Below are 18,739 nucleotides of genomic sequence, written 5' to 3'. Positions count from 1 at the left end.
TTATGTTTAGCTTTTTACTCCTGCTCAACTTTGCTAAATATAAATTGAAGGCTTATTACTGGCCTGTAATAGTATAGCGACCTTTATAGTATTAATGTAACATAATTATGTTATAGTTATATATAGGTTTGCTTTTTCCCTATCATCTCATTCAAAACGCTTAAGATCAGATAGAAGAGTGTTATTGGACTATTTAAACTTCTGATGTCTACTAATACAAATGAAAGATACATGACTACAACACTAATTCTCTTCATGTCTGAATTGATCATGACTAAGTTGATCATTTAAACAAGTATGACTTAAAATAGCTACCTGAAACGGATAGTAATTGTAGTTTGGCATGTTTGGAGGCATGTTTGGAGAACCAGTATCCCCACCTGAGGTTAATTAGAGCTCTGCTGCGATTGGGTGATGGGAGAGGAGAGAGAGTATTTAAATTACAGCTTCCCACAGACCAGTAGCTGGTGGTGGCCAGATGTGTGCGGCGGCTGAGGTCCCGTCCTCACCTCCAGAATTTTCATTGTGAAGCCTTAGTTTGGTGATTTGGTGTATCTTTCTCACATTTGTGTTGAGACTGTTGAAGTAGAGCTTCTGTCCTTTGTCTCATTGATTAACTCTATGACTGAGACTTTGTCTAAAGAGAAGTGAGTGTTAATTTGAGTTGCCCATTGTAAATATTGAACCTTAATTCATGTCTTTTGTTTTGGGTCTAGTAGGAAGGTAGGTGCCATTTTATTTTGCATAACTCATTTTCCTCCTGGTTATGTTAGTTTGAGGGAGTTATTCTTCTTTCTGCTTATTCTGTTTTCTTTTCTTTGTAGCTTAGTCGTTAAGACTCACAAAGTCGAAAATCAACTTATGTCAAATAAACCCTTTTAAAAAATGACCTAGACAACTCATAAACCCCCATTAGCAACTAAATAACTTTGCTAATGTCATTAGATAGTTTAACATTTTTACTTTCTTTTCAATTTCTTTTCAATAAGTTTTTGCAAATGTAAAGTCTAACTGGATTTTTCCCTACAGACACAACACTGCTCTCACGGCTTTATTTTAATCTGTGTGAATTGAACCAAAACAAAAAGTAAAAAGAAAAAGGGAACTTTGAGTCATTCTAAGCCTACCTCCAATTCCCTCTTTCTCAAACCTTTAGATTGGGTTACACATATTATCCACAAGCACGTGATCGTGTTTCCCATGCCATTCAAACCTGCCTGGTTTAGAACTGGATGTTGTTTTAGTGTGGTGCTGTTGCAAACTGAGCACTGAGAATTTCTCTGATATCAGACAATAGGGAGAAAGAGCTAAGCACACAAAGCCATCTATGTGAATGTGTGTGTTTGTGTGTGTTGAAGATAAAAGTGATGAAATGTGCAAGTAGAAAAAGCGAAAGTAAAAAAAGTAGGAACTTTAGTCATTCCAGGCCTGTCTCCAGTTCCCTCTTTCAAAAACTGTCAGATTCGGTTATACCTATCATTTACGAGCATCCACAAAGAATTTTCGGGTTTAATCAGAGAAAAGTCCTGGTCACACTGCTGACATCACTGCTGACTGATATCAGGGAAGAAAGTACCAAAAACCACGTTTTTGTTTTTTGATTGAATAGCAAAACTCTTCAATGTTTACTGAGATCAACAGGGAGTATTTATACAGAATACACGTTCACTATTCAGTGTTATCAAGTGATAAACAAAAGACGACAGAGGAAAAAGACGTCATGGTTGATTTGTTTACTGGTGAGTTTATTACAAAAAGGATCTTTATTATGGAAGAAGGAACTGTCCGAACAGAACAGAACAGAATGAATTTCTAGGTCAAAACAAAAGGATATCAAGGTCATAAGATGGTCATAAACAAATAGTATCACACAGTCAGCACAGGGTAGAGCATGCCAAGATATATTCAGAATATTTCAACTTGGTAGTGCTACCGGAACCTTCCAATTGTGGAACAGCAAGGGTCTTTTTACGTTTAACGGATTGTACACAAATGGTTGCTTTTCTTCTTTTAATCAGCTTCTTGGCAGATATGGTCTTTCTCATTCTCATTTTTATCGTTATTTGCAGATATGGCATTATGTTCAGCAGGTTTTTCCTGACTATAAGATTCAGCAGGAAGAACACCGTTTCTATCCGCTAGTGCGTCAAGTGCCGGATGCTAGGCATATGGTTTCACAATTTGTGGCCCTGTTCTCTTCACAGGTGAATACCTCTTCTGATAATTTTAAAGTGGCTTGGGAAAAGGAGGCTGGTATCAATTTTTCTGTTAACCTCTGGTCTACAGTCCTGCAGAGAATACATAGCTGTTCCATCAATGCTAGACTGCACTTAATTCAGTTTAAAATAGTACACATATTGCACTATTCTAAAGTTAAACGTCACAGTATTTATCCAGAGGTGTCTCCACTTAGTGATTGGTGTCAGGGTGTAGAGGGAACATTACCTCATTCTTTTTGGTTCTGCTGAAAACTTCAAAACTTGCTTTTTTCTTTTGTACTTTATTTAGGCATTTAATGTCATTTTTGTCTTCTGGCCTCCTTTAGTTGTCCGTTGGCAACAAAAGTGAGTAAACCCCTAAGTGGAAATGTCCAATTACTCACTACTTTACATTGTAGCAGAATGTAATTTCTTCAGTGTTGTCACATGAAACAATAAAATATTTGCAAAAATGTGATATAAAGAGATAATAAAATATTTTCAAAATGTGAAGGGTGTACTCACTTTGTGAGATACTGTATATCAAAATAAATGAACAAATTTGAAAAACTGTATCTGCTCATTACCTGTATTTACAACATTTCTATCACAGAATTGTCAGTTTCTTATAAATCTAAGTATATGTGATAGGAAAAAAATATTGCTAATATTTAAATGATGTATAATTCCTTTCAGTGTTTGCATGGAACAGCCTTCATTTCTCAAAACAACAGCAGATTGATGAGTTTCTGAAGAAAGCTCTTTCTGCCCATTTTGAGACATTTCTTTCTGCCCGTTTTTAATCAAGCCAACAAATGCGATGCAGTGGGTACACAGGTAACCCAAAGAAGATTTAAGCTCTGCTAATATAATTGCAAGAGTTAGTCAGCTTTTTAACATAATAATGTAAGATTAGCAGACAAAACAGGAGTTGCTGGTTGCTGAAAATGGACCTATGTAGGTCTAGTGTTTCTCAATTTAATTTCTGAATATTAATTTCTAAGTATTTCTGAAGTTTAATATTTCTGATTAATCTCATTATTCAATCATTTAATTTTTTATTCATTCATTCATTCATTTATTTGTTTGTTTATTTTTACTTTTTTCAGTGTAGATTTGCTTTCAAAAGCAAGGCAATTACTGAGTGACTCCAAACATTTGAATGCCCATTTTTAATACATATATGTATGAAATGTACTACTGTAACAATAGAGGCATAACATTAGTTTGGTTTGGAAATTACCAAAGGTTTTGATCATTCTAGACAGCATGACTCAAGTGGTGAGAGGAAAATGAAAGGCTATAATGGCTACATTTCCTGTAAAATCTCACACTAAAGGTTAAATGCATTGTTGATTGAACGTTCTGTGCATTACTTTTTGTATTTTTTTTAAACATTGTAAAAAGCAATGGAAGAAGATAGATGGAGAAATTGAGGCCATTACATAATAGGTGCACTACTGTTACTGGAGCTTTTTACTTAGTGCACATACATTTTGGATATTGACGCTGGTTTTATTTCTGCATTTCATTTCCTATTTTTTATTATATATTATACTGGTATAGTTTTTTCTTTTTAACACAATCTGGGCATAATCAGCTGATTTTTTACAAAAGTGAATTAAAATAAAAATAACACCAGTCTATAAAATTATACAGTATGTACACAATACACTAAGAAAAAATCATTGTATAATAATAGACAACTCCTTCATTTCTGTCTACCATTTTCACTGCTTATTAATATGTTTAATTAAAAACTCCATTTAATACACATTAACTCCATCCATCCATCATTTAACCATCAATCCATCATTTAACCATAGGTATGAGGTGTTTCTATTACTGCACTTTTCTTGAATCAAACACTTGGTGTCACTTTCCACAAGCTTCCCAATACTTACTTCGCATACACTTAGTTTACAAATTTTCTTTGGGATTCTGGTCAGGGCTTTGTGATGGTCACTCCAGTATTTTCACTTTGTTGTCTTCAAGCCATTTTGTTTTAGCTTTTTAGATTTGCTTAGAAGAAATGCCTTGCTGTACATTTCATTTTTATTCCAGATAACCTCTGCTTTGTTTATATTTTGCCATGAAAAAAAAGATTAGAACTGTTTAAAGGTCTGGCTTAAAACGAAGAGGAGTGCAAGGCTTACCTCACCATGACAGAACAGAGGACAATCAGCAGCCATTAAACTATACATAGAGATCCAGCCACAGCATGAGCCACATATGTCCTTGTAATGTCTTACAGAATGTAATGGCTACTGAACAAAGCATATGTGGAGTGACAATATCTTTACATTTTTAATGCAATGGGATTACAAGGCCTCCTGGTAAAAATTGGAATTTTATCAAAGAATAAATAAATATTGCAAGTGAATAATTGGGCAATAATGGTCTGGGTTTTTATCATAGTATTTTATTATATAAAAGTTATAATAAAGAAATACCACATTAATAAACTGTAATTTGAAAAAAAAGAAGCTTCTTTTAATTCAATTTTAAAGCCATCTCAATTTTTTAACGTAGATTAGTAATAACTGAGTGTTATTTATATAAATCATGAGAACAGATTATGTTTTTCACTTATCAGAGAACACAGCAGACTCAGGGTAGCAACACAGGTGAAATTTTATTTATTGGTGATTTAACAAAATTGATCCTGCACACCTTTGGTATTTACTGAGAGAGAAAACATGAATAAAGCATTACTTTATTACTATATTGGCAGTAATCTGCGAAATATGAAATGAATGCCAGAAATGTAAGAAAAGATCAATAAACCTTCAGTTACCTCATGCATGCATGTGAAGCTCCTCCTTTGACATGCATGAGACAAAACAAACCCAGTGAACTAATGAATGAATTGACTAATGAATTAATGAATTCACTGGCTGCATTTACACTGTTGTTCTGACTGATATACACTGTTAAAGGTTTGCTCTGACTAAACCATGACGCCACAAAGTTGGACTGTTCTCTTGGAACCAATGTCTGACTCCTCAGCAGAAATTAAGATTCATCAGACCAGGATACATTTTTCCAGTCTTCATCCGCCCACTTGTGGTGAGCCTGTGCCCACTGCAGTCTCAGAGTTTTAAGAAGGAGAACTCTGATTGGTTCTCTACTGTTGTAGCCCATCTTTCTCAATTCTCAACATGCTCACAATAGTTCTACAGGGTGGTTATCTGAGTTACTGTAGCCTTTCTGTCAGCTTGAACCAGCCTGACCATTTTCCAATGACCCTTTACATCAACAAGCCATTTCTGATCTTTTTTTTTTTGTTTTTGTTTTTTTTAAATTATTATTGCACCAACATTCATCCTATGGTCAAAACACTGCATCACTGAGATCACATTTTGTCCCCATTCTGATGGTCCAGATATAAATATTACCTGAAGCTGTGGGCCATATCCTTATGATTTTATGCAATACACTGCTGTCACACTGACTGATTGTAGTAGGTGTATTTCGTGCGCTCAAACACTTCAAGCAGCGCAATAGCGCACTGATGTGGAGAAAACTGCAACTACATTTTACCACACTCACGCACTGTTCCCATAGCAACTGTACACTCAGCAACCAGCGGCTCTATGGGTGGAACCACACACACGTTTGTACGGTAACATTAGTACCGTTTAGTAACTTTACCAGCTGTTCACCTACTTTGGCCGACGAAGACGTAACCAGCTGTTAATAAGTAAAAACATCTGCTTTCATAACCTATCGGTAATATAAAGAATCATCGATGAACGGAGGTATTTCAAGTTTATTTCGTTATTTTAGAGAAATAGAACACGAGGGGAAAAAATGTTATTAGATGATAACTTGTAACAGTTATCTTGTTAACAAGGTTAAAGTCAACAAATAAGCTAGTTAAGTATCCACTATATTATATATTGAGAGATCACAGTCATTAATGAAAACCCAGAAACCACTGCGGCTCACTGTAAGGTATAACAGGGTTCTGGACCATGAAGATCGGGTGAAAACATCCAGTCGCGTCTTATCTAAATACGCATCTCTCTCTTTCTCTCTCTCTCTCTCTCTCTCTCTCCCTTGCGTTGGTGTATATTTCACAGGCGATCATGTCACCCACGTGCGGCGTCCCGAATCGCACATTCGTAATATCAAGCCAACTTCTTAAGTTCACTACCAAATGATGAACCAAATGAACATACTACTTAGTACTGTACTATTCGGATTGAGATACTGCCTAGGCCATATACACAGGCCAAGATTGTGAATTATTTCTCAATTAAAGTTACGGAAACAACTTGATCTGTTTTATGCATCTGTTAACCTATAGTGGACATGGGGAATAAACAATAGGCTGTTTTTTTGTTCATTAATTTGGTTGTTACACAAAGCCAGAACTCATAGATCAGATAACACTTACAGAGTAAAGCCTTTGCCTATTATAGAAAATAGAATGTAAAAATAAACACACACACACACACACACACACACACACACACCAGAAAAGAATGGAGCACCGCACTGAAGTGATAGATCATTGGACCAAGGTTTTACAATACACCTTCTGGTGCATGTGGAGTAATTAATTGGTAATTATAATAATGTAAATGACAGGATAGGGCCTTGAACACCCTACTTAATGCCAAGTAGTTTCCCACCCATTCCTTATGAGGTTTCATGCTGACCAGAAAAAGGGTCATTCTATTGATCATGATTTTGAGTCCGGGGTTCCCATGCTTTCCTGTCTTCTCTATGGGCATGTAAGTTAAATGCTGTCTACACTGGAATATGAATAAAGCTATGCACAAGTTTGTGTGTGTGTGTGTGTATGTGTGTGTGTGTTGTTATTGTTGTTGTTGTTGTTTTTGCCTCCCTCTTCTGTAGAGCCAGTGCTTTTCACAAATACATTTTTAGCTCGGACAAGCACAGCCCATTAATAAATTGTATATTCGAAAAAAGGATTGGGGTTTTATTTACCTCAAACTCCCAGGCTATTATTTATTTTATTTATTCCTCTCAAAGCATGTTATTCAGTAACTAATATAAAGCACATTGTTTTTAAAGGTACTTTGAAAGGGTTTTTGAACAAGGACACTCTTTGTTGTAAAGAATCATTAAGGATTTCAAAACAGAAGTAGATAGGAGAGTGAGGAACGTTTTCACTGATCATCTTACTGTGTTTTGATGCAGTTTCAGACAGTGGAGGCCTCCTGTCTCCTGAAGTACTCGTGGTTGAGAATGTCAGTCATCACTGTATTGAGCTGAGCTGGAGAGCAGTGCAGGAGGACCGCAGCGGCCCCACTGAACAGTGGACTCGCTTTGCTGTGGAGCAGATGGATCCCAAAACACAAACACCTGGTACCATATATATGTGAGTGGGTTCTGTTTTATATTTAAGAAGACAAGTGAAAAACACAGATTACATTGCAAAGACTGTTAAACGTGATAAACTATAATGGATACTGCACATAGATTTCTTTTCTAAATTTAAACCTATCAAAACAAAAACATCTTGACTCTCCTGAAAAACTGAAAAATGAACAAACAAGATATTCTGAATATAAAAATGAATAATAAATGATTGATTGTAATCACCTGATCCTTTGAACAAGAATATGAGGAAACATTATTTTTTAATCTTTTACCTGAAGTATATTTTTCATTACCTTGTTGATACAGAGCAGCAGATCAATGCCCATCTGCCATAAAGTACTTATTAGACCTCAATCTATATTCAAAACTTATAATATAATTTAAAAGCTCTTATAATGTGAATTGCATCTGTATTATGTAGTAATGCTGTATAGTACAGCTGTCAAAGACTGTCTAAATCATACTTAGCATGTTTTATTGCTAAGAAGAAAGGGGAAGTTAGGTGACACAGTATTTGTATGGCTGGTCGTGTTAGAAAGTTAGAGGTTTAGATTTTCATCCATCCATGCGTTTTCTGTACTGGTTATCCTACGCAGGTACACAGGGATCCAGCAGCCTATTTTAGGTGACGTGGGGCACAAAACACAAGTAGGCTGTTTTAATTGTTGCATTAACTCATTGTACTAAAAGGTAATGCTATTCTTAGACCCTGACCTATTTGCACCATGTGGATATGTTTTTGGTGGAGACTTTAAATAAGGGATTGTGCTTAATATCAGCACAGTTATGATTTGCTCATAAGTAATGTCAGGTAATCAGAGGTGGTGTTCATGAAAATAGCACAATTGCAGGTGGGTTTTTGCTTTTATTCTACAGTCCTAGGAACAAGAAATTAATATGAAATAGCTCACATTTCAGATATAATATGACCAGATATATATATTTTTTGCTCTGTCAACAAAAATGGCTTCCAATGAAGTCACAGTTGGATAGAGCATGGCATGTTTCCATCTGACTGAATGTCTGGGAATGTAAAAACAGGTACAGTTTAATAAACAATTACTAGAATTAGAAGACTGATCTCACTGGTGCACGACTGCTGCTATGCTAAATATTAACAGTCTTGGAACTCTGCTTGTCCAGTCACAGTAGTGGACCAGAACTTCCTGTAGGCAAACACAGGGAGAATGAGGAGGAGCTTCTTCCTGTAGGCCATTCTGGTCTTCAACCAGGATAACACATAGAACTTTTCTGAACTTGTCTGCACAACACCCTATACTAATAGAATAAAATTCTATTCTTAGTCTGTGTTATTCTATTTGATTTTATTTTTATGATATGTCTTTCGGTTGCAAGATTCACTCACATTTTGCCCAACATTTGAAACAATACTTGCAACAATTCAGTATGTGTAGCGGTTTTCCATATTTTTCTTTATTTGTATTTCATTTTTATTTTATGCAAACAATTTTTTGGTATGTTTCTCCAGAGGATACAGCACTCATTATATTGTGGAGGAATTAGAGCCCTGTACATTATATCAATTCAGACTGAAGATCAGCAGACCAAATGGGGAGTGCTGTCTCACCCCGGTTGTCTCAGCCTCCACATCTAGTAAGTAATGGAAATTCTCTTTCCAGGTCTGTTACAAATGAAGTGAAATTAAAATTGGAGGATGAAACTGTGTTTAGCAAGAAGAATCACTGTTGGTAATTGATGCAAAAAAAAAACAAAAAAACTAAACTAAACAAAAAAAAAACAAGTCGGTGTAACTAGTAATAAAAAGAGTTTGGGTTGGGATGTTCAGTTATATTAGTTCTGAGCTACTATAGCATTCATGTCAATTGCATGGGAAAACAAACCCAACATTATTATGTATGTTTCATCTGAAACCCAGTATATCTGTTTCAGGGGAGCCACTGAATGGCAAACATCTGCACCAAGCTGTAAACTGGAATGATGAAGAGGAGCTGAGCACAGTGTTGCAGTCAGGGTGAATGAGTAGCATTATCTTAATCCAATACCTGTTCTGAGAAGTACATTTCACAAAAAGATCCAGCATTTAGACATTAATATTCATATTCACAACACATCATGTATGTGAATCATACAGTAACAAGTAAATTCAATTCAGATTTAATTTATAGCTTCAAGCAGCTTTACAGAAATCTGGATATATACATTTACTAGTGCTATCATGTGGCAGCAGCACAATGCATAAATAATCATGCAGATACAATTTTAAGAGCTTAATAATGTGTGATCTCATGTGGTACCAGATAGGCTGGATGAATGAATAAGTGACAGTTATATAAATATATATAACTCTTTGCCTTTTGTCACTCTTTGTTGATAAGAGTGATCAAGAAAAAATAGCCAGATTGTTTTGAGCTGCCAGGAAAGACATAAACTGTGGAGAGCAGAAGCAGTTACTACAACAGCAGAAGAGCACATCTGTTTCCACTCCTGTCAGCCAAGAGCAAGAATCTGAGGCCATCATGGGCACTGGACTGTTGAAGACTGGAAAAAGACCAGATGATTTTTCGAAACCTCAACTGATATTTTTACTAACTATTATTCCTATAATTCTGCATACTCTAGAGACTCTTGTGTGTGAAAATGTTAGGTGATCAGCAGTTTCTGACATACCTAAACTAACCCTTCTGGCACTAACATCCATGCCATCATCAAAGTCGACTATGTGGCAGGCCTCCTCACATGACGTTGGTGGCTGACAATGATGCTGATTTAGTGAGGTCACAGCTCTTGTGGTTGTTACAGATACTTGTGGAATGTCCATGTGCCTGCCATGGACTGACATTCTATCCAGGCTGTATTCCTGCCTCACACCTAATGTTTCCGGGTAGACTCTGGAGTTAACGCAACCCTGATCAGGACAAATCACTTGGAAGATAAATGCATAAATTACTGAAAAATCAATGTCAGTCATGCATTTTTTTCTATAAACAAACACCAACTACATAAAGTATGTATGGTGGCTTAGTGGTTAGCACGTTTGCCTTGCAACGCCAGGGTTGGGGTTTGATCCCCATCTTGCATATACAGAGATTGCATGCTCTCCTGTTCTCTTTGTCTGGATCCTCTGGTTTCTTCCCGAGTCCAAAGACATATTTGGTTGGCCAGTTGGCATCTATAAATTGTCAGAAGTGTGTGACTGGGTGTATGAGTGCATGTGATTGTGCTCTGCGATGGACTGGCACCTTGTCCAGGATACCACCTACCTTGTGCCCCAAATCCCTCTGCAACAGGCTCTAGGCTGTCTGTCATTCTGTGTAGGCTTAATGTTTTAAAGTAATCATTGTGGTCATACTGGGAACAATCATAATGCAGATTCTAGAAGTAAAAAAAGAACCAAGAGTATTAGGAGGCATTTTAATCACTTATAATCCCACATTGCTGCACCCTGTATCAACACTGAAGCTGACAGTAAGGTACAAATAGATTCCCATCCTTTTGATATAGTGGCATATGTATGAAGATATTGTATTTTTTATTTTCTTTTTGTTACTACTAAACTCTCTACCTGGCTGCTACCCCAATGTCCATATATGCTGTAAGCTTATCTGCTGAATCGTGTCAAAGTTTATGTTAACATCCTCAGCTTTTTATAATAATACTTATATTATACTTTATAATTATATGATACTTATTACATTTTAGTATTTACTGTATAGTTGTGTGTTGTTTGCACGTTTGGCCTTATTTAGTTCTGTGTATGCAGCAGCATGGTCTTGAGGGAATGTTGCATTGTTTCACAGTGTACTGTACCAGCTATATATGGTTAAAATGACAACAAAGTCACCTGACTATATTTTGTGTAGTATTTTACACAGGTACTAATCTTTTATTATTCCTTACCTTCATCAGAAGAGTAAATGTGAATGTTTGTGACAAACTGGGACTCACACCACTCATGGTGGCTGCACAGAAAGGTTTTATCAGGTAGATGTGTTTTTCCCCTAGGAAATTAGTGTAAATGTTTCTGATATCTTAATATTTGCTAACCTGCATATCAACCACTTGAGTTGTTTTGAATTAGGAGCAAATACACTGAAGTATTTTGTGTACATCACTTTCGTGTGATTATGTTTGTAGGATGGTCCAAAAACTGGTAGAATACGGTGCTGATGTTCATATGAAGAATAGCAGTGGTAAAGACTCGTGAGTTTGAATCATCTGGTAGAATAACTGCTTAGTCTTTAACTCTTCAGCAATAATCCACATGAGGTATTTTATAAACCTTTTTAATGTTATATTGTGTGTTGCTTACAGTCTGATGCTGGCCTGTTTTTCTGGTCATTTGGATATTGTGATGCACCTACGCAAGTTTGGGGCCACATGGCAGTCTCGGGACGTAAGTGGTTGCACTCCACTCCACTTGGCTGTAGTCGGGGGCCACCTGCCTGTCATAGCCTACATGATTCAGGATGGCTGTGAGGTCAGTATCGATTGATTTGCATTTGTATATTATTCATGAACACAAACTGTCAAGAATCTCCCCCTCTTCTGTATAAGCATCTTTCAGCACTACAGCACACAATTCCAAGTTATGTGTTTGTTTATGTTGCCATCTGTGTTTCTGGTTTGCTTCATGTCCTGACCGTGTCGCATCATTGGTGGTTTTTCTCATGTATTCTCATTGCTCATGCCTGTTTTCAACTTGTCCATTAGTTTGTATATTTAACCCCTTGAGTTTCTTTGTTATGGTGTGAAGTATTGTTCAGTGTTCATCCACCTGTCTTTATTAAACCACTTGTTTCAGTGTCCACTACTTTGGTTATATGACTTCTTTTAGTATCCTGATTTTACTCCATTTTAGCTCAGTTCACTTCACTCTAACCTGACCCTAGCCTGTTTCTTGATCTTGTAAAACGTGAGTTCGAATCCTGATGGTGAAAATTTTAAATAATATTGATTAGAAAGCCTCAACTAAGTACACCTTGGTATGTATTGTACAATTTTTGTACAGTTGTAATTCTAAAGGCTGTCATGCTCTTTGGCCAACATGTTACAGAAATCTTTCTTTCAGTTGATTTTCAATGTGCTTGCTATGTGTTCTGTATGTACTGTGTCAGCTGGATGTACGGGACACCGTGGCTCAGTGGACTCCTCTCATGAATGTGTCAGTAGTGAGCGGAAACTCTGCCGTGGCCTCACTTCTCATCCAAGCCGGAGCTGATGTCAACGTCCGAGACAAGGACGGAAAGACGCCACTTATGGTACAGGGAAATGGCTGTGTATAAAAAGCAGTGGCTTTCAGGATCTGTCAATTAGGGTAAGAATAAAAAGAATCAGGCTCTTTGTTAAAGCTCTGTTCTCTATATTAGGTAGCTGTGCTAAACAACCATGAACAGCTGGTGAAGCTCCTGCTGGATAGTGGTGCGGACCAGCATGTGAAAAATAAGGTAAAGAATTAACTACAGTGTCTTTTACAACATGTATTCAGTTACATTTTTAAGTTGATACACAGTAAAAAGGCTTTATATCAACAAAACACCACTTTTATTATTTTTTGCATTTTAAGATTGTGTTTTTATCTCATTCCAGTTTGGATCAGGTGCAGTAGAAATGGCCAAAGCTGGTGGAAAGCAGGTGATTTAATTCATAAAAAATATTTATATTTTTTACCCCCAAATTTGTTATTTTGTTAAGAAGAAAATGCCTACCATTTCCTTTTCTAGAACATCATCGACTTGTTGGAGGGAAGGATTCTTTAGATTTGGCATCAAAAAGAGAACAGTACAAAAGTAGAGATGGCAAGATGCAAATTTTTTCCTACACGGATATACACAAATTTTTTCTACACTGAATACCTTGAGTACTACCTAACTCCACTGCTTACTTTTCCATAACAAAAACTAAGCCTTCATTTTTACTTTTTTTTTTTTCTTTTTTTTTTAAACTGAAGCACTTAAAAAATACAGGAAAACATATATAGCTAAAAACATGACTTACACAAAACCTTTTTTTTTTTTCACAAAATCAATTACACTGCATAAAAACTAAAGTATAAATGTAATAAAAATCAATTCTAACATAAAACACAATAATATAACTATATTCCAGGTTTATATTAATGCACTTGTCATATTGTTTCTATAGTAATTTACATTTCAACTTGTATGGCAGATTCACCACATGTGTAACAGTTAAATCAATCTATTAGATGTTAATTTTTTGTATAATTGTAAGGAGTCTTCAGTGTCAGCACTGGTGAGAAGAAAAGCTGTGAACTCTAAAAGTATTTGGAAGTTGCAGTTTCCTCATTTTCTTTTTTTGTGATTTATAAACAAAAAAAGTAATGTATTGTTCTTACGAATGTCGGCATAGTGGTACATTTGCATTTCACCTCAGGCGGCTGAAGATTCGTTTCCCACCTCTGCCCTGAGTGAGTGGAGTTTACATGTTTTTCCCGTGCTTCGGTGGTTCCTACCCGGTACGCCGGTTTCATTCCCCAGACCAAAGACTCATGTTGTAGGCTGACTAGCATCTCTAAATTGTTCGTAATGTGTGATTATGTGTGTGTGAATGTGCCCTGTGATGGATTGACCCCCCAACCAGGGTGTCCACTGCATTGTGCCCCTGGGATAGATTCCAAATTCTATTAGACCCTGGGAGTGGATAGATGGATGGATGAAGGGATGGATGGATGAATATTCTTATAAATAAAGAAAGAATAGCAAACTGCTGTGGACTTCAGTGTGTTGTTATAGGAAAATATAACCCATTAAATCCATAAAGCAGGACTTCCTATCATGGATTATTCCTTACTTGCAGTCAGATGAACATCATTAAACATACTTTATCATTTCATTTCATTTCATTGTCTGCTTATCCGATCTATAATCGGGTCACAGGTGCCTATCTCAGGCATCATTGGGCATCAAGGCAGGTTACACCCTGGACAGAGTGCCAGTCCATCGCAGGGCACACACACTCATTCACTACAGGCAATTTAGAGACTTCAATCAGCCTAGAAGCATGTCTTTGGACTGTGGGATTCCTTTGGTTTTCATTTTGGGAAGAGATTTCCATGGTTGATTCATTAAGCAGCACAACATCTTAACATGATTCAGTGATGAAAAGTAAAGCCTTTTTTTATTTTTTATTTCTTATTTTTTTTACTTTTCAATTTTTGAATAATGCCAGACACAATAACAGTTCAAGTTCACTTGAAAATTCACACCTTCAACACCGATTTGCTTGTGATGTATAAAACAATGACATGAATAGGACAGAAACAAAACATCTCAGTGGCAAAGAAATGGCTTCTTTTATGCAATCTACATGCTGACAAAAAGGTACCATGGACTCTTACACAGAAAACAAATATACACAAATGATTTTTTTTTTTCCTTGGGAAATGTGATAAAAAAAGTAAATGCATGTCAGTACAGCACTGAGTCTATCAACAATATAAACAGTGAAGTTAACAGTACTAAAGATACCAGTAAGATTTAAGAAATATCATGGGAAATGTAAACCAGCTTGTAATTATAACAAATCCTGCTGCTTAAAAAGACAGTAGCTGTGATAGGTGCCAGTTTTTCATGAATCAGTATAGTTAAATCAAATAGGTTAGGATAGGAAAAAATGTACTTGTTGACTCACTTACATTTAAATAATGTTTTGATAGGACATCAACAAAGTACAACAGCATCCAGTCTGCATGAGCTTCATAGCTAAAAACAAAACTGAGCATGATAACATTTTCTGATTCTGTATGTTTTTTAGTTATTGTTTCTTCTTAGTGGATCTATAACAACCACATACACTATATTGCCAAAAGTATTCGCTCACCTGCCTTGACTCGCATATGAACTTAAGTGACATCCCATTCCTAATCCATAGGGTTCAATATGACGTCGGTCCACCCTTTGCAGCTATAACAGCTTCAACTCTTCTGGGAAGGCTGTCCACAAGGTTTAGGAGTGTGTTTATGGGAATTTTTGACCATTCTTCCAGAAGTGCATTTGTGAGGTCACACACTGATGTTGGACGAGAAGGCCTGGCTCTCAGTCTCCGCTCTAATTCATCCCAAAGGTGTTCTATCGGGTTGAGGTCAGGACTCTGTGCAGGCCAGTCAAGTTCCTCCACACCAGACTCTGTCATCCATGTCTTTATGGACCTTGCTTTGTGCACTGGTGCACAGTCATGTTGGAAGAGGAAGGGGCCAGCTCCAAACTGTTCCCACAAAGTTGGGAGCATGGAATTGTCCAAAATGTCTTGGTATGTTGAAGCATTCAGAGTTCCTTTCACTGGAACTAAGGGGCCAAGCCCAGCTCCTGAAAAACAACCCCACACCATAATCCCCCCTCCACCAAACTTTACACTTGGCACAATGGACTCAGACAAGTACCGTTCTCCTGGCAACCGCCAAACCCAGACTCGTCCATCAGATTGCCAGATGGAGAAGCGCGATTCGTCACTCCAGAGAACGCGTCTCCACTGCTCTAGAGTCCAGTGGCGGCGTGCTTTACACCACTGCATCCGGCGCTTTGCATTGCACTTGGTGATGTATGGCTTGGATGCAGCTGCTCGGCCATGGAAACCCATTCCATGAAGCTCTCTGCGCACTGTTCTTGAGCTAATCTGAAGGCCACATGAAGTTTGGAGGTCTGTAGCGATTGACTCTGCAGAAAGTTGGCGACCTCTTCGCACTATGCGCCTCAGCATCCGCTGACCCCGCTCCGTCAGTTTACGTGGCCTACCACTTCGTGGCTGAGTTGCTGTTGTTCCCAAACACTTCCACGTTCTTATAATACAGCTGACAGTTGACTGTGGAATATTTAGGAGCGAGGAAATTTCACGACTGGATTTGTTGCACAGGTGGCATCCTATCACAGTTCCACGCTGGAATTCACTGAGCTCCTGAGAGCGACCCATTCTTTCACAAATGTTTGTAAAAACAGTCTGCATGCCTAGGTGCTTGATTTTATACACCTGTGGCCATGGAAGTGATTGGAACACCTGATTCTGATTATTTGGATGGGTGAGCGAATACTTTTGGCAATATAGTGTATTGTTGAGGTTTGTTGATTATATTATTGACTATAATTTCTGTCCAAGGTTTACTTGCAATTATGCTTTCACTAAAATATGCTTCAGGAGAAATCTTTTTTATGTTTGAAATCTCTGCTGAATGAAGCACCTTCAATCTGCAAGTACAGTAAATGTAGGTCTAGTACTTATACAACATCCATTCATATTTACAGGAACATCACAGGAGTTGCCCTAGTACAGATGAATTAAAAAAAGCAAACAGTCTCTTCATCTGAAATCGATACGTGTCCATAGTGTTGACAAAAAGACAAGCACAAACATATTAGTAAAAAGTTCACAATAATAACCACCATAGAAAAAGTGTTGACCACAGTGCATTGTGTTCTTCTGACAATAAATATACATCTTATTTCCACAGTACCTGAGTGAGGACGCTGAGCACCTTGTGTGAGGCACAGCACCAAGAATTAAGCACAGTTCCCTTCTTTTTCAAAAAGTACTCTACGGTGTTCCACATGGGTGTGCAGTGGGCCCACTAGAGTTTTTGTAGTGCAAATAAAAGTGTCCATTCGCTGGTGGAATTCGTCCTTGATTTTATCAGGAGCTCATGTCAACGCTCATATAGAGGTGGTGGTAGCCTTGGTGTTGGCCTAAATTATAACCCAAACGTTAATTTTGTGCATACACTGATCAACCATAACATTAAATTATCTGCATAATATTGTGTAAGGATCAAAGCAGCTCAGGCTCTGTGATGCACTGTGTGTTCAGACACCTTACTATCATAACCAGTATGAACTTTTTTAGCAGTTTGTACAGTAGCTCCACTGTGGTATTGGACCAGACAGGTAGGTAACCACTGCATAACAGGAACACCCTACAATACACTTTTAGCACATTAACTTTGAGAACTAACTGTTCACTTGTTTACTGACCTTTCTGGCTGTGGTATAGCAGGTGGAGGTCGTGGTACAGTTGGGATATGGCCTGATGTGGGCACTCCAGCTGCCGATGTGCTCCGGGCCATTCTGTAACCTCGAACTGGGGGGTCTGCAGGCAGTGGCTTCTGGGGAGGACTGGGCTTCTCATGGTCCTGTGTGAAATTGAAAATAATAATAGCCTGTGATGTTTTGGAGTGCAGTTAAAGCTTGAACACTACACTAGCATGACCACCAGATGGTGGTATGTTGCTGTCTATTAAAGGAGCTCTGACTCCTTACATTGTGTATTGTAATCAAGTTGGAACTGCTGTGTTTGCTTCCTGACCTGACAGATTATCGCAAGTTATCACATGCACCTAATTTATCCATGGGTGAGATGATAACAGGCAAAGCAACTGTGCATGATAACTTGCAGAAAGACTGAATAATTAATAAATTTTTTTTAGAATAATAATCACTTTTTAATTTCTTAAAACATTTATAAAAAATTAGATATATAGATTTGTTATACACTAGAAATGAGGGGGTCTGTGTTTGTTCACTCAGTAATGTATTGCTATTTTGTTTGGTCACAAGCCAATCATTGTTTCCTGTTCGTGCTGAGTTGCCATTTTCACGGTCAGAGATAAAAGGGTCTGTGTATGAGATTTCAAAATCTGCTGTTGCACTGATATCAAACTCATGCTTGTCTAAAATTGCTTCTTTTTATTTTTTAAATAACCTAGCTTTGTGGATTTTCTCTATTGATGTAACCCCACTTCAATATAAATGCTGTTCCGTTTAACTAGCTGTCTATCTATCTATCATAAACTATATCAATGCACTGAACACTCTGATAAGCTGAATTGATTAGATTTGAGATCAGCACGCAAATTCATTCAACAGTACATCAAACCTTTTTGTCAAACAAAAAAAAAAAGAATATATCTTTTACACACCAGTGCCATGATCTTATGCCTTATTTAGCCCTTGCATTGTGATCATGAAAATAGCACCCTAAGTCTTTTTTCTAAGCCACTGAGCCTCTCCAGTGAGTGAAAGTGATTAATGTTAACCCTGCCTGAGCAGGTCTCTTCACCAGAGATTGCAAGGTCACCACAGCATTATAGAAGCATTAGTCGAGTGTGTTGAGCTGTGAGGCTAATTTGCAGCAGTGCCTAAAGCAATGATTCCATTTTGCAACTCTCACAGTAAATGGTGACTGGGTCAACCAGCATAGGC

The 18,739-nt window shown here is 37.4% G+C and overlaps 2 protein-coding genes across 4 annotated transcripts in view; one reads left to right on the top strand and one right to left on the bottom strand.

The window, feature by feature from the left end:
* Nucleotides 1–5,791: 5,791 nt before the first annotated feature.
* fank1 (fibronectin type III and ankyrin repeat domains 1) lies at nt 5,792–14,760 on the top strand. The gene is made up of 11 exons (XM_058399817.1): nt 5,792–5,959; nt 7,371–7,551; nt 9,043–9,167; nt 9,465–9,546; nt 11,442–11,516; nt 11,670–11,735; nt 11,847–12,012; nt 12,650–12,793; nt 12,902–12,979; nt 13,122–13,166; nt 13,256–14,760. Exons 1-11 carry the CDS (start codon nt 5,950–5,952, stop codon nt 13,289–13,291), a joined length of 1,008 nt encoding a protein of 335 aa, XP_058255800.1. The 5' UTR covers nt 5,792–5,949; the 3' UTR covers nt 13,292–14,760.
* Nucleotides 14,761–14,910: 150 nt separating this feature from the next.
* The window catches only part of adam12b (ADAM metallopeptidase domain 12b), a 106,268-nt gene continuing 102,439 nt past the window's right edge, over nt 14,911–18,739 (bottom strand). For all 3 annotated transcript variants that reach the window (XM_058399816.1, XM_058399814.1, XM_058399815.1), the window contains 2 exons: nt 17,513–17,670; nt 14,911–17,227 (listed from right to left, as the gene is read on the bottom strand). In XM_058399816.1, coding sequence (XP_058255799.1) covers nt 17,188–17,227; nt 17,513–17,670 — 198 coding nt within the window. In that variant the 3' untranslated portion in view covers nt 14,911–17,187. The remainder of the gene's footprint in view (nt 17,228–17,512; nt 17,671–18,739) is intronic.

The sequence above is a fragment of the Hemibagrus wyckioides genome, linkage group LG09 (genome assembly GCF_019097595.1).
Source record: "Hemibagrus wyckioides isolate EC202008001 linkage group LG09, SWU_Hwy_1.0, whole genome shotgun sequence".
Classification (NCBI taxonomy): domain Eukaryota; kingdom Metazoa; phylum Chordata; class Actinopteri; order Siluriformes; family Bagridae; genus Hemibagrus; species Hemibagrus wyckioides.
This window is presented reverse-complemented; position numbering and strand designations above follow the sequence as displayed.